General features: G+C 48.8%; 1 protein-coding gene across 1 annotated transcript; it reads right to left on the bottom strand.

Annotated features, from left to right (window-relative positions):
* Window positions 1-3143: 3143 nt before the first annotated feature.
* On the bottom strand, window positions 3144-21533 carry ZNF366 (zinc finger protein 366). The gene is made up of 4 exons (XM_021710418.1): window positions 21384-21533; window positions 18334-18627; window positions 7055-7229; window positions 3144-4038 (listed from the first exon to the last, which is right to left on the bottom strand). Exons 1-4 carry the CDS (start codon window positions 21531-21533, stop codon window positions 3503-3505), a joined length of 1155 nt encoding a protein of 384 aa, XP_021566093.1. The 3' UTR covers window positions 3144-3502.
* Window positions 21534-21901: the final 368 nt, after the last annotated feature.

Consider the following 21901-nt stretch of genomic DNA (forward strand, 5'->3'; position numbering starts at 1 on the left):
CTTTTCACCGAAGCAGAAAGCAATATTCACAACCTGGGCTGCTATATACTTAGAGTTTTAGTTTTTACATAGTAAGCCAGAGTTCTGTACAAAAATCAACATTTGGTGTAATGTTGTCCAAATATGTGAGGGATTTTAAATGTTAGCTCTATTACATTTTGTTCCAGCAAAGCAAAGATCATAATTCAAAACACAATGTTAATATTTTATGAAATGCCTTCAGGGCTTAATAAATACAGTATGCACATTGGGCTTTCTCATGCAACTACTCATATACAAATATACCAGTTATTCATGTGGGTTTCTGAAAGGTCATCCTCAGTCTCCTGGCCAATGTGGAGTCAAATTTTTAAAAAGAGAGAATGAAAGAAGAATTGAAAGGTAACAAGAGGGAATGACCAAAAAGGATTTTCTGGAAAGCATTTGGTAGTGACCTGTTTTCAGAGTCACAATGTGATAAGCATCCTGCTGTCCTGGCCTTGGGGTGCTGTTAGCTCGGAAGGCTTCATCGCTTAGTTCTCTGACATGCTCCTGGTGGGTTCTCCTTCAGGCCTGCCTTTGGGTGAGGTTGGCCAATCTTCCCCTAGCTCTGTGCTCATGCATGGGCTGCCTGTGTAATTACCCACCCAAGCTAGGATACTCTTGAGAATGAAAGTGCCACTACTAGCAATTATCCTGGGGCAATAGATATAAACCAGGATGTTGGTCCCTCAACAAAATATGAAACCATGGTTTCAGGCTTGGTTCTCAGAAGGTTCCCATCAGGTTAGATCTAATTAAGTCTTCCATATCCAGAGTCAAAACCTAAAAACAGGCCTTGGAATACACTCCATAACAATTTTCTGTTACTTCTCCTAGACATTTTCCCCCTCCAAATGAAATTTTCTTTGGAATGTTAATGTACAAATCAGATGAAACTCTTGAGCCGCCCTGAGTGCCTGGGTGTGGGGTCTGAGAGTTTCTCCTCTCTAGCTGCTCTGCTGGGGCCTAAGGGCAACCTCTGACTCCTCAAAACACAACTGGAAAACCACCATTCTAGACCGTACTCTTTCCATCTCAACATTAACTGGTTCCTCAAACATCCTCACGTGATTTGTTTTGGTTAGAAAGATCCAGAACTTGCTACTCTGGATTTTCCCGGTTCCTATTTCAGCTAGGCATACCCAGAACAAACTGGCAGCCTATAGTACGTGGGGTCAGGCACAGCACTCAGTAGGGCTTCAACACACATCTGCTGTATGAATAAATGTGTAACCAGACCCTAAGAACTGGAGGCCTCACAGGCTATTCTGCCAACCTCCTGGGCAATTTCACCAGAGGCACTGATGAGCTTTAATAACCGTGAATGGAAAGGATGTGCCCCTCTGAAAACGTGGAGCTGGTTCTTGGCCCAGAGTTGTGCTTGTGACCATGAAAATCTTCAGTCTTCTCTTCACCGTCCCGTTTGTAGGTGCTTTGACCTCAGGACAAAGTAGCTTTAGCACTTCATGGTGGCAGTGAGTATGAAGGAAGGAGCTTTATTTAGGCAAAGTGGCAGGAGATATGGGTCAGTGAGGAAGACCAAGACGAGGCCAGTGGGCAAGCACCTTGGCCCACAGAAAGGCCGGCCCCTGGCAGCTGGAGACAGAGACACCTTCTAAAGAAAGGTACTCAAAGTTTGGGAGAGGAGGAAGCAAAACAACAAACAGTACCTAGCTCTACAGGTGAGAGTTGCAACTACCAAGTTTTTACATGGACACAGACATGGTACCAGAGAGTCATTTCTTACAGGCAGTCACACACCTGCGGCGCTGCATCAGTGTTACTTTTCTCAGTGCCAGTGTCCAAGTAAGGCCTTCCTCCTGGGCCAGCCGACCTGTCAGTCACCGTCACTCTCTGGAATCGTGGTCCAAGCACATGGGAAGAAATAGTTACCACAGACCAGCCATGTACTTTTCAACATATTAAGTGACCATAAACATCATGGGCATCATTGTCTAGCGCAAAAAATATTCATCTATACAGAGTGTGTGTGTGACCCCTTGTGAGGGTCTTACACAACAGGTAAGAAGGCCGAGGTCAGCAGTACAACTGTGAGGTCTCCTGTTTTCTCCCTTAGTAAGTCTGAGACCAGGAACAGAAATATTTCTAGAGTTGTTGGGAGGGGTCCTGGAAGGGTGAGGACTGTTTTAGCCCAATCTTTCTCATCTTTGGCTGCCTATAGTCTTTCTCAGCTTTGACTGGGGCAATTTGAAAACTACCAGTCCTGGGGCTCCACTTCAGACCAATCGAATCAGAACTTAAGTTGGGTAGGCCATGGCTGGGTGCTTTTAAAAGGCTCTCCCGAATGCTTTGGTAACCGCTGCTGTCTCCACATGGATCTTTGAGCTGTGGCCGCCACGTTTTCTTAGTTTTGGCCCCCTCCCCTACCTTGGGGAGGTGACTCTTCTTTCTCTCTCTCTCTCTCTCTAATTTGCTTTCTAAATAAACTCTGCTTGAAAACTTCTAAAAAAAAGGCTCTCCCAGATGAGTCTTGTGGACAGCCATCGGTGAGAACATGACCCAGAGTCCTCCTTACTTGTGATTAGTGGATGATTATTCCAAAACCCCCAAATAAGTCGTAAGTCAGAGGTTAGATTTCAGGGAGAATTCCCTGAGGACACCCCACTAGCTCTACCCTGAGGTAAGTTTCCCAGCTCATGGGTGACAACGTTTCCTGCAGCTGCCTTATGGGGTGTGAGGCCTCAGAAGAAAGCAACCGTCATCTCCAGGAGGGAACTCTGCTTGGGGCACAGCATTTGTTAAGGAGCCAGGACCCCTAGCGCTGTGACATCATCTGAAAATCAGCTCCAAATATCCCATCCAGTGAAGACAGCTGACCCTGAACAAGAGAATCTCTGTATCTCAGGCAGGAATCTATGCATTGCTGGTTTTCCCTACGTCAAAATTATTCATTTTCTGAAATTTTATCTTGCATCCACAGCAATGACTGGAGAACGTCCTCTTCAACAGCTCATTCTTCTGTGTCATGTCTGATATTTTTGGTCATTTAATAAAGGCTATTTTATATATACAGCTACTAATATTATGTTCATCTATCTGGAAAAATATAACTGTCAGGAATTCAACTAAATAGACATCAATAAGGTAATGTGTCAAGCACCATATTTTTGCAAGTAGAAATTTACCATGTATGGCCTATTAGTCCAAGGAAAATAGAATTTTTAAGCACCTCAGCACCAGCTTACAGTTAGCTATCTAGAAGAGTATGCACAGTTTATGACACTGGCAATGCATAAAATAACACAGAAGAAGACCCCGCACATGTGTGAAAAGTATCAAGGGCCCCGTGAATAACCTGAGAAGCATTTACATCCCCTATGATGGTCCCTGCTCACTTAATCCGAGCCATCTGTGGAGACTGGCACCACCCACCAGTCCTCAGCAAATGACAGTTCATGCAGAAAGCTATACTGGAACGGCCTCGTCCTCATTTTCCAAATGTGATTTTGAAACTGTCCACTTAGATACCTAAAAGCACTGCTTGTTTTTCCATTTTCCCCTCCAGTAATTCTTTTAAACTCCCATCTCTGTGCTTGAAGTACAAGTAATCAGAAAAAGAGGGGCCCCGCCGGGAGCTCTGCAAAGCCCTGAGGCTGAGACGCTCATCTCTGCCAGCACAACCTCTCTCCTGGCCGCCCTCCGCCCCAAGGTCGCCTTTGCGCCTCTCAGCCCATTCGCCTTTGGACATGTGCTCCTCCTCTTCCTCTTTGCAGGCCTCCCCCAGCACCCCGGGAGCTTGCTCGGGCTTGGCAGACAGATCCTGGGGTGCGCAGAGCGGCTGGTTCTGGGGGGCCGGGCTGGGGCTACAGGGCTCCACCTCACAGCAGTTGTCCTCATCCTCCTCCTCATGGCAGGGGCTTCCCCTGGCGCTCTCCCCATCCGACTGGAACCCGGGCCCATTGGCCCGGCGCTTCTGAGAGAGGTCAAAGGGTTCCTCCTGCTCCAGACTCCTGAGGATGCCGGTCTGCGTGAGAGCCATTCTGCCTCTTCCCAAACCTAGGAGAGCACAGTGAGAATTCACACACCCAGAAAAAGCAGTGGCGAGGGGACCCCGGGGAGGGGTGGGGTGGAACCCAGGGCTACTGAATGTATCCTCATGGTGCCTCTTGAAAATCGACAATTCCCAGTAAGGATGTGGGCATGGGAGGTTTGTCACAGTGTCTAAATTGGTCTCATCCCTTAAAGGTGACTTTGGCAACCCGCACCAAAAGCTTTAAAAATAAGCTTTGACTTAGCAATTATGCTACTGAGAATTTAAACAGCAAAAAAATAGGCAGGCAGGTGCACAAAACATATGTGCAAGGATGCTTATCACCACATTTTTTATTACAGCGAAACCGTGAAAGTGATTTTTGTATTTAACAATAGAGGTTTGGGTAAATAAATCATGATATATCCACATAATGAACCATGTGCAGATGATGTAGAAAACCTACCAGTGATCCTAAGAAGGTACTCGCTATGTATTTTAAGTTAAATAATTTACAGCGCAGACTCAACTCTCTCTCTCTCTCTCTCTCTCTCATCTATCTGTATCAAAGGATGTCTGGAAGGAAATATGTCAAAATCTCAAAATTGATGAACATTTTCTTTTCACTTCTAATGCATTCTTGTTTGTTTTTTTACAGTGAGCATCTATTTTATCATAAGAAAAAAAGCAAAGGAATAATAAATGTATTCTCATCTTGAAGAAAACAAAGAGGTTTCATTTTGAGTCATGAAAGTCACCCCATAATAGCGGCCCCTATGCACAGACAGAGCAGAGTAGGCACAAAGGTTCTCTGAGAAGCTCATACAGGCCCTGTGTCTAACCATAAATGTCCCTGCTGTTGGAACCAGTGATTCAATTTTAGCTTCCATCTGTGGGGCTCTGGGGATGAGCTTTTCAGCACGGTCATGTTTTATGTGATCTGTCCTTAAGGGCTCTGCCTCTGGGAAGCCAACAACACAGGATTTTAGTATTTGAGCCATCAGGTGCCTTTTAGGATTTGAGCCCTGCCTGTGCAGAGCCAAGAAGCAGGCTCCAAGGAACAGGCCAGCACACTGAAGAGGAGGAACCGGAAGGAGAGGTCCCGGGTCACAGCCAGACCAGGCTTCTGGAGTGGTGGGGGGAGCAAAAAGGAGGGATAGGGCCTGTGATGCCCAACGTTGCCTACTTTAGGATACTGTCAGGCAGTGGAGCTGCCTATATCTTTAATCTGTTGGAGAACAGGGAAGATCTTTTTAATGATTTTTGGACCACTGCAAAAACTAGAGCCAAAAGAATGCTAACACCCTTTGTAGATGAAAACACGGAAATCACTGAAAGTCCGCTAAAATATTTCAAAGCGATCTTCTGATAGGTGATGCTCTTTACTCTTCCAGAATGACAGGGCCATTTGGTGCCTTTAGGATTTGAACATCAGCGTGGGTCATGGTGACCAGGTCAGGCTCTCGGACGGAGTGCTGTCTCCTCACTGCCTTGTACATCTGCTGTCCTATCGGCAAGCAAACGTTACCTCTTCTGGAAAAAAGCCAGGCTTAGCTTGGGAAGTGACTCAGGCAGCTAGAGGTTCAAGGAAGAATTCAGGATAATGTTTTTTAAAGCAGAGTTTTTTTCCTGTGCTCTTGCACAGACTCCAGCCCTTGTTTTGTGGTGACCACAGGTCCCTATCACCCAAGAGTCGCCCTGGTCTCAGTGGGTGCTGTGAAAAACCCAAAAGATGCAATCATTTTGTTGCACGCTGTGTGTATATAGGTGCAATGTATTTATAAATTTACAAATATACATGCCCTTTCGCCTAGCTCTTTTGTAAGGGATTGGGAGAAGCAGCAAGCACATATTATCCCATGGTTTTGTCTTGGGTGGTGAGCACACACTTAATTCAGAAATTCTTGAGTTGAAATCCCATTCCTGCCTTCAGACTTGCCAGTTGACCTTGAACAGTTTGTATAATACCTCTAGGCCCTGGTTTCCTCTTATATAAAAGGAGAATAACACAGCCTCTTTCATGGAATTTTAGGGGTGGGTGACAATGTCCCTGAGGTGTCTCACACTAGTGATCAAAAAGCAGTTAATATGATTTTGTAAATAACATGCAAAATTGTCTTCTCTGCCCGCATGCAGATCTCCTAGAGGGCAAAGATGGTTTCGTGCTTTTGTATCTGCCACTGTGTGTAGCTCACTGCATTGGCTGGAGGTGCATTTATTGCCTGTTTATTAGAAGAGTGGTTGATTAGGTGACTAAGGTGGAACCCTACTGAATTCAGCAGATCTGGAACATAAACTCTTCATAGTGAAAGGCCCTGGAACTGAGAGGCTGAGGCAGGCGAGGACTTTCCATTGCTTCAATTAGGACTCATTCGGGGAAGGCGTAAGCCCCTGCCCCGCATGTGGGCCAATCGGCTCAAACCACCCAAGCAGGAAAGCTGTCCTTGGGTGTATTTGGTTGTGAACAGGCAGGGGAGACACAGTCCACCGTAAACACACTTCTGCTGACAGCAGGGCTTGTAGACCTGTTTTCTAAAAAGGAAAGAAAAATCCCATGCCTTTCAACAGCAATGCTATGAAGTAGATACAATAAAGGCTATACAGTCAGAAAGGTCTGGGTTCCAATCTTGAATCTGCCACTTTTCAGTTGATCAACTTTGGGCAAATTAATCTCTTAAAGCCTTAGCTGTCCATTCTGTAAAATAGAGATATTGGAAGTTCCTCCAGCCTCCAGAGACAAGGCACCTGGCTCTCTGTCCGGAACAAAGGAATCAATAATGGTCCTGACTGACTGGCATCATTATTATGTTCCGACTTACTCTCACTCACTTGTCTTTACTGTCTTCAGAAATTAGCATCATAATTTTTCTAGTAACACTGTAAGTCTGCTCTTGCTACTCCGCTGCAGTCTTGAAAATCACACTCCCCTTTTTGACAAGACTAGCTTCCCAACAAAGTAATGTCCCTTAAAAACAAATTCAGCTCCCATGTGTTGCCTGTTGGCTTGCCCCAGCAGCACGGGCTTCCTGGAAGAGGGGTTACCTTGAGAATGAAGGCCCCGCTCCATGACTCCATGCTTGACTTTCATATGACGTGTCAGGTTCCCCTTCAGGGTGAATTTGCTTGGGCAGTAGAGGCACTTGAAGGGTTTGCTGTCTGAGTGCAGGTGCATGTGGCCCATCAGGTTGTGCATGCGGTTGAACTCCTTCCCACACAGCTGTCGGAGACAGAGACGAGAACACAGGTTACCCTGCGGGTGAACCTCCCTCCTAGCCCACAAGGGGCAGATGCGCCGCAGCCCACGTCACTTCTACTCTATTTGGACCTTGGCATTTTAAACTGCTTCCAGCTGGGCTAGGTGGCTCAACCTGTAATCCCGCGCCTTGGGAGGCTGAGGTGAGTGGATTGCCTGAGCCCGCGGGTTCGAGACCTGCCTGGCCAACTTGGCGAGACCTCATCTCTACAATAAATCAAAAATCAGCCAAGCAGGGTAGCGCGCTCCTGTGGTTCAGCTACTCGGAAGGCTGAGGCGGAAGGATCGCCGGAGCCCGAGGCTGCGGTGACCGGGAGCGGCCACTGCCCTCCAGTCTGGGCGACAGAGTGAGACTCCAACTGAAAAGAAAAACAACAACAACAACAACAAAAACTGCTTCCAAGGAGAATGTCCTCACAGAATTCAGGAAGGGGCAAGGCTTTGTCCAGCCTCAGAGGTGGAGCAGGTAGGGATGGATCATGAGATGTGTTCCTGGAGTATAGGAATCTTTAAACTCCAGGAGAAAACCTCAACACTTATAAAGCATCTTTTGTATGAAACCTTTGAAAAAGAAGAAGAACTGGTCTGAAAAGCAGTGGCTAACAGCGTTCTTCCTTTAATAAGAGGATACAGTGATGTGTCTAATTTTTACAGAATATTTAAAATGTGGGAGACATTGTTCTGAGTCTGCCATGGCAGGGGTCCCCAACCCCCGGGCCCTGGTACTGGTCTGTGGCCGAAGGTGAGCGGCAAGTAAGCGAGTGAAGCGTCATCTGTATTTACAGCCACTCCCGTCACCACCGGATAGGCGGCGGTGCTATGTATTGCATTATATACTACAACGTAATAATAATAGAAATAAAGTGAACAATAAATGCAATGTGCTCGAATCACCCTGAAATCATTCCCTCACTCTGGTCCGTGGAAAAACTGTCTTCAGTGGAACACCTTATTTAATTCTTGTGCCAATCACATGAGATGGGTGCTGTTATCACCCCATTTTATAGATGAGCAAACTGAGGGCATAAGTTCCTTGGCCAAGGCACACACCGCCTGGGAGCTGGAGCTGGGTTAATGTACCCAGGCCATCGGTCGCCAGAGGCCACAGGGTTAATAACCACACCCAACTGTGTCTCACTCCACCCCCAACATAACTCTTCTATTAGACTGTATCAGGAAATGCTTTTCTAATTTTGTAATCTGCTAATCATTGGGCTGGATTTCAAAGTTAGAGGGAAAAAAAGACACTTAAGGAAGGAGTATGTCTTTTCTCTGGGTAGAAAATTGAAGTACTCAGAGCATTATCTCAGGTATACAAAAGTAAATATGTTTTATTCATTTCTTTCTTTTTCTGCATTTCTGTCTATTTCCATAAAAGTGCAAATACACGAGAGGCCACACCAGTGGCCCCCAGCTTCTTTTGGAAGAGCAGAACCTTTTTTTAAAGGCCAGGATGCAGATACCAGAAGCAATTGTCATGGATGCTAACGTTGTCACCAGGCCTTAGCAGAACAGAGTCTGGAAAGCCTAGCCCTTCCTTGGCTGTGCTGGGAAGAACTCAGAGAAGGATTCTGTGTTGGTGCTTGGACCAGAGTATTAAGGGAGAAGCACTCTCTTTCCCTCCCAACTTTAGAGGCCAGTGGAGCTGGGGCAGCCACATGTCATGAGAGACACCATGGAGAAAGATTCCAGGTACAACATCCGCTGAGGCTTATACTTGGTTTCCTTTCTCACTGAGATATATTTCCAGAGCCAATTCTGAGGATTCTGGGGTGGATTTTTATTAAGGAAGGTAACCTTTTCTTTGGACGGCCATGGAAGGTGCTATCTGAGCTGGCCTTGGAAGAATGGGCAGACCTCACAGAGGATGACTGGGGAGACTGGCCTAGGAGCACGCTGGGTGGTAAGAGGAACCCAGACTGGGGTTGCACATTTGCCACAGATAATCCACATATGAATAATGAGTGGTTGGTTCTGTATTTTTGGATGATTCATATTTGGGGATTTTAAGTGCTTTTTCCTTTGTTGCTTTCTTATTAGCAAGCATAAATTTGGCATCTTGGGTGGGACTCCAAGCTCAGCTGCCAGAGCACCCATCCAAACCATTAGCTCAAAATGGTGACCCAAGAGGAGAAAAAGATAGGATAGTTGGCCTGATTCCAACTTCCTCAAAAGAAGCAACGTGGGTTGCATAACTGTTTTCTTTTATTCTCGACAGAGATAATTTGTTAAGATACAGCAATCTGTGGCTCACTTTTGCACATGTGTACAAGTTCTAGTTGCTCCGTCTATTAGCATAGTTTGTCCACTTTCTCATGGCTACGAAAAAAGCTTTGAGTCTAGAAATTCTACACGGGCATTTCCAGTTAAGGGTCATTTTTAGAACAACCATACTTCATTTGGTTTGTGGGACGGTTCCTGATTATTCGGAAGTAGGTTGTTGTTGCAGTTGCTGAGGATGACCAGTACTTGTTTCAGGTACGTTTTCACCCGGTAGACTGCAACATGCATGTTTCACCCCGTAGACGACAACGTCCACCCAGGAGACTGCAACATGCATCCGGAAACCTGATTGCTTGCCTGTTATCAGGTTGACATGTGATAGGCTCTCAGCAAGCATTGCCAAGCGAGTGAAGGTATGGGACACACTGCCACAGAAGAGTTGACAAGAGAACAAGCCGCGAGGAAGTAAGAACAAGGCATGTTGGCGGAGCAAGCCGAAGGCCTGAAGACCAACTAGGTTATTGCCCTAGTCTAGGTATGAAAGGGATCTCATAGTCCTATCAGCCAGATAGAGGTCACTGAAAGGAAAGGATGGATGCCTTCTGCCAGGATTAGAGAAATCCCCCTTTAAGTCATTACCTGTGGTGGCTGAAGTATTAGAAGCTGGACCGGGCTGAAAGAGTTTTGTAAGAGAGACAGAATTTTAGCTTAACCTTGAGGAATGTATAGAGTGAGCTTTGTTTTTGTTTTGACACAAGCATAAAGTCTCTTCTGTTAGATATATGTAGACATTTCAGCAACCTTACACCACAGGCAAGGTAACTAATACTGCTGTGATAACCATAAACTGCTTGTAGCCGCCACACCGGCTGGGACTTCAGGGTCAGTGCAGAGCCTGCATCATCTGCCCCGAGGTCCCATTTATCCCCCCACCAACTTCCCATTCAGGGGTGCGCACTCATCATATTGGTGTTTCGGGCTCTAAACAACATCCCAGGGGGTCCCCAGTGTGAGGGCTGCCTTCCTTTTCTTTGTATCCAACCTCGGTATCAAGCACAGGATCACACACAGAGCACCCTTGAAATGAATGTCTAAGTATTTGGTTGGGGGAATAAATAAACATGCCAGGAAAACAGCATTACCTCGTGCAAGATTCTAGAAAGCAGTCATCGCCAGCTCTCTTCCTTTTCCCCACTGAACCTTTATGTATTAGTTTGCAGACTAAACGCCTCAGTGGCGGGATGGTAGAGCCAATGAACTCAGGACCCAAGATACTTGGGCTTTATTCACGTCTTGGAGATAGGTATTTCACTTTTCCTCTCAGCCTCTGACCTTCACAAAGCCCTTCGGTCCTTACCCAGAATACGTGGCTGCCTCATCTTTCTCAGAAGAATGTCCTCTCATAACAACACATAAGCATGTTGAGATATTTTGCTTGCAAAACTCAGAAAGAAACCTCTCAGGCACTGTTAGTGCAGAGAGGTCAGACAAAGAAGATGGGTCAGCCAGGCTCGGTGGCTCAGCCTGTAATCCCACGCTTTGGGAGGCCGAGGTGAGTGGGTTGCCTGAGCCCGTGGGTTTGAGACCCGCCCAGGCAACTTGGCGAGACCTCATCTCTACAATAAATTTTTAAAAAATGAGCCGGGCATGGTACCGCGTGCCTGTAGTTCCAGCTACTCGGGAGGCTGAGGCGGAAGGATCGCCGGAGCCCAGCAGGTCGAGGCTGCGGTGGTCGGGAGCGGCCGCTGCACTCCAGTCTGGGCGACAGAGTGAGACTCCAACTCAAAAAAAAAAAAAAAAAAAAAAAGAGAAGGTGGGTCAGTGAATGATGGTGCCTGGGGTGATGTTCAAGGCGTGAGCTCCAAGCAGAAGGGGAGGACAGATAGGCAGGAGGGGAGGAGAATGGATGGGAAGACCACCAAAACTCTAGGTTCTTCTCCGAGGAAAAGTAGCCATTTAAGAGGAGGCCTCTAATCATGACATGTAAAGCCAAGAGCCTGCCAAGTCAGGACCTGCTGAATTGCCTCATACTAAGGTCTGCAGAGATTAAAACAAGAGTGGGTGTTGGTGCAGGAAGCTGCTGGGGTGTTGAGGGTTCCGATTTCGTCTTGCAGGGGGTTATCTTAGCCAACGTGCCCCCTGCTTGACATCTCGATCACTCTAGCCAGTACCATCCGTGTGCCTCTGACACTAAAGCCCAGCTACTCCATCCACCTGCTTCTTCAAAGGGAGGTGGGCCTTAAGATTTTTTTTTTTTTTTGAGTTGGAGTCTCACTCTGTCGCCCAGACTGGAGTGCAGTGGCCGCTCCCGGCCACCGCAGCCTCGACCTGCTGGGCTCCGGCGATCCTTCCGCCTCAGCCTTCCGAGTAGCTGGAACTACAGGTGAGCGCTACCATGCCCGGCGGGCCTTAAGATTTAATAAAAGCTGAAACAAATATTCTGAACTGCCCTTCAAACATGGGTTGCAGGGATTGTTTGGCTTGGCGACGTCAGAGCAGAAAAAGGTGAGGACACAGAAGGACAGAGAATTTGCTCTGAGTTTTCTCTCCTGAAGGATGTTGGTAATAATCATTGTTTCTTCCGAAGGTTACTGTGAGGATCAAATGAGATAATTCATGAAAAGGGTTTGGCAAATAGTCAGAGCTCAATAAATATTAGTTCTTATTATTATCATCATCATGTACATAGTCGATTCGTTGACATTCCAGAAATGGAAAGACCTTTGAAGACGAGGGGAATACTAAAGGAAGAACCCAGCGAGGAGTCCTTGGAGTAACCGGCTGCCAGGTGGCTTGAGGCGTAACACAATGTGAGCAGCTGGACCTGCCCCGGCTCTGGGATGTGTGGATGGAAAGAGACATTCCGTCTGAGACCGCAGACTTTGGGAGAGCCCATTATCTGGCTCCTCTATCAGCCCTTTGAGCAGCGGCAGAAGCCCTGTTTGCTCCCGGCCTCCTCATCCGGCCTTCTGGCCTCTTTCCCTCTCTGGTCCAGGGCCTGAAGGTACCGCACAAACTTCCCATGAGCCCCAGAGGCCACGCGGCAGCCAGCAGGGAGACTGAGGCCATGGCCCAGAGAGGTCGATGGCAGCGGGCAGCCACTGGGCCGGGGCCAGAGGCCCACAACGCCAGCAGAAGCACATGCCCGCGTCCCGCCGGCCTGATGCGCGCTTTAGAGCTGAGATGCGCCAGGAAGCCCGTGTTTTCCTCTTCTGAGAGCAGAGGTCAGAGAACTGCGGCTGCCTTGAGAGGAGAACGGTCTCGCTCAACAGCCCTTCCCTTCCATTCTTCTCCTCTCTCTCTTTTAATAAGAAGGGTGTTCCTTTCCTCAAAGGGAGAGAGAGGGAGGGAGGGAGAGAGAGACTGTAAACTGTCCAAAAGGACCGTGAGAAAACAGGAAGCTTTGAAAAGTACAAGAGAAAGCAAGATGAAATCTATTTGCAGGCGGCCCCTGGGGACATGTGAGGCATTGTTAGGCAGGCGGTTCATACAGCGATATCCTTCCTTCTGCTGAGGAGGGCTTTGCTGCCAAAAGGCTGCTATCTGGTCACTGCCTTAACCCCATCCATGCCAGCCTGAAGACCCTGGCCCCGAGCACTGGGTCCCTCAAAGGCCTCCATCTGGTTTTTCCTGTCCTGGAGCAAGCAAGCGCCCCAGGGGAAGCAGACCCAGTTTGGTGGCGGCAGTGGGGACTCTCTGCGGGGAGACCTCATTCTTCTCCTGAGAAATCTGCCCTCTGGCCTGCAGTCCTTGGCCGGCCAGAGGAGGCTGCAGATGCCCTGGTGACTCATCACTTAGGCAGCTCCAGGCTTCACCCATCTCAAAAGAGAATTTGTCCCGGAAATTCTGGATGACTGCTTTTCCTGGACAGGTTTCCCAAAGACGGCAGCTGGCTCTTTGCTGTTACGGAGTGTGGCCGCTACAAGGATAGTATCCAAGTCAACCCCTGCGTGCTTACCCCAAATCTGGGAAGCATATTTCTGAAAAGTGGCTTAAGTCTACAGGCACAGGTCCCTGGAAACACTCCAGCTGGCTCCAAGAGGCAAGGAGTCCAGAAGTCGAGCCAATTGCAAAAGAGCCCAGAAGGGCAGTAACTTTTTTATGAGGAAAAAGAAAAAAGAAACATGGAATGGAAAGCTTTCCTCTCCTCTAATTTTCCATCCTATTGTTAATGTCTAATCCCACAGTGAGTGAACACTTCTGCTTGCTAGGGACAGCTGTTTCCACTGAGCACAGACCTGGAGAGAATCAATTCATGTTGCAACAGGAGGAGGGATTTGTTTTAGGAAGAAATTTTCATGGTGAGAATCCTGAGGAGTTAGAATCGGTGACTAAAGAATCTTCCGTGTTGCGAGTTTTTGGTTAAAGGAGTTAGAGCTAACTCTTGGAGTGTGGCTGGGGCGAAGACTGCTTCTTCTATCCAGCCATGTCAATCATGTGATGCGATTAACTCTTCCCTGCTGCCACGGTAAAGTTCAAGTTCAGTTGTCTGGGCGTGTTCTCCAGTGACTGAGCAGCCAGGCAGTCACTTATCTTACAGGGCTGTGAATTGCATAGCAATGAGCAAATGGCCCTCGGTGCCTCTCCCAACCCCTAAGCCCTGATAACCTCCACCCAGGACTGAGTTTCTAAGAATCCACATAACAAGGATAGGAAGCCAGGTCCACAGAACAGCATTTGAAGACGGCCCACCACACGGTGGGATCTGGAGCTGGTTTACAGACACAAAGAGTCTTGTTACACAATCTGTAAACCCATACAAGCTCTGAAAGTCTTTTGAAATGAAGGAGAGTCATAGTTTACAGAGGACACTGAGCGGGATAACATTCTGCAGGGAGAAAAGTAGAGGGAATGGAAGACCCTGGCAGTATGTTTTCAGCACTTTCTGGGAGACAGAGGGTTCTGGGTCGAGGTGATGGACACCCATTCTTGTTTCAGAAATGTCTAAGAAGGGAGAGAGGCCACTAGATTGACAAAAATGCCCTCTCACATCCAGTGCTTTTTGTCTAATGATAGGTAACACTCTCTAGGCAGCCTTCTGGCCCATAATGTGGTCTTCTAGGAGGACTTACTCACCGGGAAGAAATGACCTTTGCAAATGACCAGTCCGGTTCCTGTGCCCATCTCCCATTGTAAAATACAAGCTGGGCATTGTTTCAAAGCCGGCAGTCTACTTATAAACCGTTCTTATGGGTTCTGATGGTGTGGACCAGACGTCCAGAGCCTAGTTAACCTTCCAGGAAGAGGGAAGATGGAATTTCTGAGCTGTGAAGCTGGCCATCAGACACCCTGGGAACCACGTGCGTGCACCGTCACTGGGGAAGAGGAGGAGGTGAAGCGTGAGGCTAAGGGGGCCCACGTAGCATCAGGCCCAGGCTGCATCGCCCTGTGTCATCTTCAGGGCACTGGTACTAGAAAGAACCCTCCAGATCAGGCATGCCCAACTGATGGTGCTTGGGCCACAGCAGCCCAGGATGGCCAATCACGTGGCCCCACAAAATCTTTTAATATTACATGTTTCTTCATGCTTATTTTTTCATGACCCCAGGCAGAGCTCCATTTTTGAAGTTCACAATCACGCCTTATTCCTGATGACATCACTTTTCGGCAGCACTCAAAGTTGTGAGCAACTGTTTTCAATCATGAAGCACTCGAAGAGGAAAATCCGAACAACCATGTCTGACAAGCACCTTGAGAACTCACTGAGAATTGTTACCACTTCCATGGAACCAGACGTTGATAGATTAGTTTGACAAAAACAAGGTCAAATTTCCCACTGGCTTTATTTTGTTCTCATTGTTCTAAACTTGACACTAAAAAAATCAAGGAAATCTTATTATCTGTATATACTATGCTATATAATTTAAGTGCAGCCCCAGATAAGTCTTCTTTACTCGATGTGACCCAGGGAAGCCAAAAGGTTGGATACCCCTGCTCCAGATTCTCTGATAACTACTTGGTCCAAGAAATCCTCCAGGCCCCTTGAGCACAGAGAAGCAGAACCGCCTCTGTGCCCCTGAATCACACGTAACCTTCGTGTGCTCTTACCCCTGACATATCCCTACCTCTCAGGGACAGCTTCTGCTGGTTGTATCACTATTGCCAGACCAGAATTCATGAGGTGGGGGTGGGAGCTGGCTGAACCAGACAGGCCAAGATTTTTAAGGGACTATAAACTATGCTAATGGTGCCCTTCATATGCTAACAACTTCACTCCAACACCAGTTAGTAAGATAAGAAAACACAGCTCCGTCTGTGGCAGAATGTGGCAAATGCTCAAATATATTTCTTGTACGATTAAGTGAATGATCGCAGAAACACATGAGTAGCTGCTTCGGGGTCAGCAGTTGGCCCCATGGCAATCATCTGGGATGACAGATTGTCTCCCACTAAACCTGTGGCAGAAAGGGGGCTGTAGCAGTTAAAGGTATCTCCTTTTGAAAGTCAAGTGGCAGCCAGGCTCGGTGGCTCAGCCTGTAATCCCGCACTTTGGGAGGCTGAGGTGAGTGGATTGCATGAGCCCGTGGGTTCGAGACCCACCTGGGCAACTTGGTGAGACCTCATCTCTACAATAAATCAAAAAATTAGCCGGGCGTGGTAGCGCATGCCTGTAATTCCGGCTACTCGGAAGGCTGAGGCGGAAGGATTGCTGGAGCCCAGCAGGTCGAGGCTGCGGTGGCCGGCAGCGGCCACTGCACTCCAGTCTGGGCAACAGAGTGAGACTCCAACTCAAAAAAAAAAAAGAAAGAAAGAAAGAAAGAAAGTCAAGTGGCAAGCTCTAAAGATGTGCCAGGCCAGTTTTGCTTAAAAAAGCCAAATAGCCAAGGACTGGCAGCTTTCATGGAAATGCAAAAGAGTAACTAATCACAGACTTATCCAAAACCCCTCTTTTGAAGTTGACGGTTTACAACCCTGCTTGCAGACGCTGCTTGCCCTGCAGTTCCTGGACACCATTTGTTCTTTGAAAGATCTGATTTTGACAATCTTGAAAATTCCAAAGAAGATGTGAAATCGCTCAGTACGAAACCCCTCCCTTACCTAAATGAAAGTATAAGACCCCGCTTCTCCCATTCTGGGGGGCTCTACCTGGAAGCGTTAGCTCATCAAGCCCACCGGCATAATAAAGTTGCCACTTCCTGTAATAGTCTTGGTGTCACAATCTCTCTGTCTTCCCGCTATGGTCTTGGAGCCAAGGGTAAACAACACAAGGAATGGAGAATGGCAAAGAGACCTGCTTGCACCTCCTTCATAGGAGACTGTAGACCCTTTGCAGGAAGGGACAGCTCTCTTAATGTGGAGTGTGCTAGGGGCCCAATGACGATGGAAGGAATCAAAGCGGTGCCGAAACAGAGAGAAGTGGTCTGTAGAGCCCACAGGTTTACACAGCCAGGGCTAGCTACTAGTGCAGCACAGGGTCCCGTGCTCAGAAGGGTCCTGAGTTTGGTTTAATACTCTGCTTCCATTACTTAGTAATGTTAGAACAAGGGGCCTGACATTTCCATTTTACACTGGGTCTTGAGAATTACGTAGCCCGTCCTGCTTGCAGCTTACTTCCCCTTTAGATAGACATAAATTGATTCTCAAACTGCTGGGAACTTGAAGAAAAGGAGGGGAAACAGAAGTGGGTGGCAGGAAAGGGCTGGAGAGAGAAACCCCCCTCTCCTCCCTCCGGACAATGCCCGCACAGGTCTGGGGAAGCTCTGGCTCTTGACCCCTCACCCCGTCCAAGAGTTGCTAACACAGGAAAGAAGGCAGCTTCACAGGGGATTCCTCCAAGTGGGGTTATACTGAGGAGGGATTGATGCAGGGACGCCCCTGGAAGCAGGGAGCCCCACTTCAGGAAGAGGGATTGATGGAGAGTCTCCGATGTGCAGCCCCAAAGAGAAAGGAAGCCTCCATTTCCACCAGAAGGGCTCTAACAGTGTCTGAATGCGGTACCCTTCCATTTCTCCCCCCTCAGCCCCTTCTTCGTGGCCGAGAGGACACCTGCCAGCACATCACTGGACTGAACCCGGTCACGTGCGAGACTCCTCTCATTTTAGAAGTGGAGTCGGGAAACAAGGTTGGGGGCGGGGGCAGCCCTGGGAAGCCCAAGCACTTCTGGGTAACGCCCGTCCATTTCTGGACTTTACATTTCTCCAGCTCACACGTCCTCTCCGCTGATGAAATAAAATCCAGCCCAGTGAGTCTGACGCAGAGACTGTAGCAAAGATGCTCAACCTGGGTGCCACGTGGTATTTAGGAATGGACGAGAAGCACAGCCCAGGCGAGCCCTTGGGATGGGGGCGGAGGGGCTGGTTTCCGAATTCCTTTCATCTTCTCTGGGATGCCTGCCCTCAAATCATACGTGTGGCTAAGCCCAAGTGTCGGGAGGGGAGGAGGCGAGAGAGGGACAGAGGAGGGAGAGGAGGCTGTGCTAGAAACTTCTCGGATCCCTTCCTATGCTTTCTATGTCCTCCTCATTGTCCTGTCAGGGGAAGAGGGCGACATCCACTTGGTTTCTCCTCTCTAGGGCAAGAGCTTTCCACATCACCTTCACCCTCTAACAGCTTCACTCTCCCATGGGCCTTTCCCCCGCAGACCTCACCCTGCTGCGTGCCTCGAGCCTTGGGCACCGAGGCCACAGGGAGACAGACAGGACAGGCTCGCCAGGGACCAGCCAGGCCAGCACGACGTGGGAGGAGTGGGCAGAACCCCAGAGCCAGAGGGGACCTGGGGTTGGCCGTGGGCCTCCTCTGAGCTCCTGTAGCCCCGTGGTGAAATGGAGGAGAAGCTTCCGCAGGACCCTGCCCCGTCAGGCCTCTGCCCAACCCTCGGGGTCCTCCCCGGCTGGCTGGCTGCCCACCTTGCATTTGAAAGGCTTCACATCAGAGTGGACGATCATGTGCGCCTTGAGGGTCTGCTTCTGCACGAAGCTCTTGTAGCAGAGGTGGCACTGGTAGGCACGGATGTTGGTGTGGATCAGCACGTGGCGCTTCATGTTGGCCAGCAGGGTGAACTCCCGCCCGCAAATCCCACACTTGTGCTCCTTCACGCCCTGCGGGGAGGCAAGAGTTAGAAAAGCGGTGGTGGACAGGCAGCATGCCTTCCTCGGGGTCCAGGCTTCGTTTTTCTTTCTGTCACAAAAATCCACAAGGAGCTTGGTGACACATGTCGAGTTTCAAATGGTGTAGCTTTAGCCTTCTTAAATTACTATTTTCTTAAAAAGTGTTGATTGCATCATTTTTTTTCTTTTCTGACAACCATAAACTAGCCAGACCACTAGAGGAAAAGCAAACGATTGCTTGTGCTGTGTCCTGCTACTGCTAGGGTTATTTCTACAGAAATAGTTCTCGGGGATTAATAGGATTTCAGTAAGAGCACTGAGAAATGAGATGCAAAGTGAAGCCATAATCCGGCTTTCACGAGGATGAAAACATAAACTCTTCTAAACTGACGTGATCATTTCCCTTATGAAAACCAATGTCCTCTTTAGTTCTCAGTACTAGACTTGAAAATCCCAGAAGACCAACTCATATCCACACTTCAGTAACTCACAACTTAATACTCACCCTCTTGAGTTGGTCCCTTGGGTTTCCACAGACCATACCAACCGGCACGTGACATGGTTATGGAGCCTCCTCTAAGCCAGCTCCTTCCTATAGAGGCATCTGGCAGGGGCCGGCTTTTTGAGTTAGAAAACAGAGCAGGAGGTTTTCTGGTTTCCTTGCAGCGTGTGGAGGGGTGCTTGGATGGACGCCCTCAACTGAGAGCATTTCCAGGGACTCATAGCTTGAGTAGAGCACTTGCTAATCCTGACTAAGGATTGCTTCCCCGTAAAGGCCTTTTGCAAGAGAGATTGACCTAGAATGACTTTTTGGGAAGAAAAATTTAGAGAACCAGAGGCTAAAATGAAAGTACTGTAGGACCAGAACAAGTTACTCAACTAACAGCTATACCTTATAAAATCCGTATTTTCTGGCATCCATAGTGGCCTAAGGAGGGAGGGATTCCAAGTTTGGCTCAGACTCTCTCTGCCTCTACTTCCGTGTGTTTAATTTGGGGCATGGTAAGAAAATACCACTCCACAGTTCTGGCAAAGCCCCTGGCATTAAAGGACAGGTTCTGCTCTCTGCCCAACCATTTACTGGCTGCGAAACCTTAGACAAGTCCTGTGGCCTTTCCTGGAGGAGGCATCTCATCTCAAGATCAAACGGTAAGTCATGAGAGCCCTGGGCTCTCCCCAGCTTGGAACGCCCTCTGGTCTAGAGGATTGCCGATGAGTATAGATTTCAGATGAGTATACATTTTCCAAGAAAGAAATCTAGAAGTCAACCTCCTTTAACAATTAAATTTTAACGCTCTCCTAAGAATATGAACTTTTAAAATGTAGTGCATAATCAAACTGCAAGTTTCAAACTATAAAATTAATAAAAAATATTTTCTTAATGGCTTTTAAGATTTACTTTAACATCTTCTCTCAAGATTTTCTCTGGGCTTGGCTATGATCTAGTTGCCTGAAACCAAGGAGAAGTTTCTACTTATCACTGTTTTGGGAATTCTTTAAAGAGATTCATGTGTGGGCTGGCCTAGAATGCAGGAGAACAGGAGCCTGGACACAACGCTGGAGCCACTTTGGAAGTCGCTGTGTCTCGTGACAGGATCAGTGAAATCACAGAGAGGGAACCTGGCTGGGGGTGAAAGGGGGAACGGGGCTGGAAAAGAGGAAGTCTTGACAGTAGAGTGTCCAAGACTCAGGTGTCAGAGATTCCTGAGTGACCTCCAGTGCCTCGGTGTCTTCCTCTGCCAGGTGGGAGTGGCTCTTAGAGTTGCTGAGAAGTAAATGAGGATTCAGTGAAAAGCGAAACACCCGCCATCCGGCAAGTGTTCAATAAATACCACCTCTCACTGTTGGCTGCCATCTCTAATGAGAGTGCATTTTGTTTCCTAATCCGGCTGAAGCCTTTTTCAGACACCAGGCTCTTTCTCCCATTTTGACTTCATCTTCTACTGTCTTGCAGAATCTCAGTATGTTCTGAAACACACTTTGATTCCTTTTCCACGTGGGCAGGGAGCATGGTTTGGCTGCGTCCCTTAAGGCCTGAGCACACAGTCCTTTAAGCACACAGCCCCCTCTGTGGTTGAGTCTCAGCCTAGGTCCTCTGTTGATGGCTCCCGCCCTTGGCAGGGGACTCCCTCTGGGTGGGATCCACAGGTGCCTTCTGTAGGGCAGGAGCTGTTTGAGCAGAGCTTGCAAGGCAGCCACACGTTTCATCTCTGCTGCAGAGCCCGAAAATGCCCCGCGTTTTGTCCTAGCCTAACAAACGAAACCCATTAGAGCAGCGCAGAAACATTATCTTGGCTGAGCAAAGTCCTCTGCTGACCTTTCAGACCTAAAGAATGTTTTAGAAACTCTGGCTTGCTAGAAGTCTTCCGTGCCAAGAAAACCATTTGAGGTCAAGTATGTGGGCGTAGGGGTCAGTGGGGCAAAACGTCCCTCTTGGCAGCTCAAAGTAGACCCAACTCAGCTTAGCTGGGGTCGTATTTCAGGGATGTCACCTGGGTCTCGTTTAAGTTCAGCCCCAAGGACTCCAGGACTTCGGTTGCAAACTAGGCCGAACTTACACTCTTAGGCAGGTATTTCTCCCGGAAGACCTGAGCCCAGAGGAGATGAAAGCAAACAGAGAAGGGTGCTGTCTCATGCCTCCTACAATGCAGCCCACGGGGCACTGGTCCAACGAGGCCAAACCTCAACCTGGAGAAGCACAGGCCTAACGGGACTCAGCCCAACTCCGCTCCCTCAGAGACACCTGCATAGGCAGCAGGTCTCACCGCGGAGGAGAGAAAACAACCCCAAGGGCAACCACTGCTTTAACAGCAGATGGCCAAGAGAAATCTCTAGAAGAAGGCTCCCACTGCATGCCCCCGGCCCAGAGCGGCCCGAGGGACCGACGACACACTCGCGCCAGTGCCTGGGATGAAGTTTCTAGAAACAGCATTCGAGGGATGCTTCAGGGCAGGGACGCAGCAGCGTAACCCCCGGCTGTTTCCTTCCTCTTTCCTCATCCTCCTCTCCCAGGGCCCCCACTGGTCAGCTCAGGCCCTCCTCGGACCCAGAAGGCAGGTTGGGGACCCAGTCTGGCCGGCATCGGACGGCCCCGCCACCCTCCCTCGTCGCAGGCGAGGGGCGCGGGGAGTGGTGGCTCGCGCCTGTACTCCTCGCACCGGGGGGGCGGCGGCAAGGGGCTTGCCGGAGCCCAGGAGCTGGAGACCAGCCCGGGCGGCACCAGGCCTCATCTCTGACACGGTTTGCCAACAGACGCGCCAGCAGATCCGTCAACACGGGGAGGAGGGGCTCGGGGTGGGGCCAGGAGAACGCGAGTCCGGCCGGGCTCCGAGGCTCGGCCTGCCACCCAGGCCTCGGGGAGGCCGAG

The sequence above is a fragment of the Carlito syrichta genome, unplaced genomic scaffold (assembly GCF_000164805.1).
Source record: "Carlito syrichta isolate Samal-C Ts95f unplaced genomic scaffold, Tarsius_syrichta-2.0.1 Scaffold288910, whole genome shotgun sequence".
In the NCBI taxonomy this organism is placed as follows: domain Eukaryota; kingdom Metazoa; phylum Chordata; class Mammalia; order Primates; family Tarsiidae; genus Carlito; species Carlito syrichta.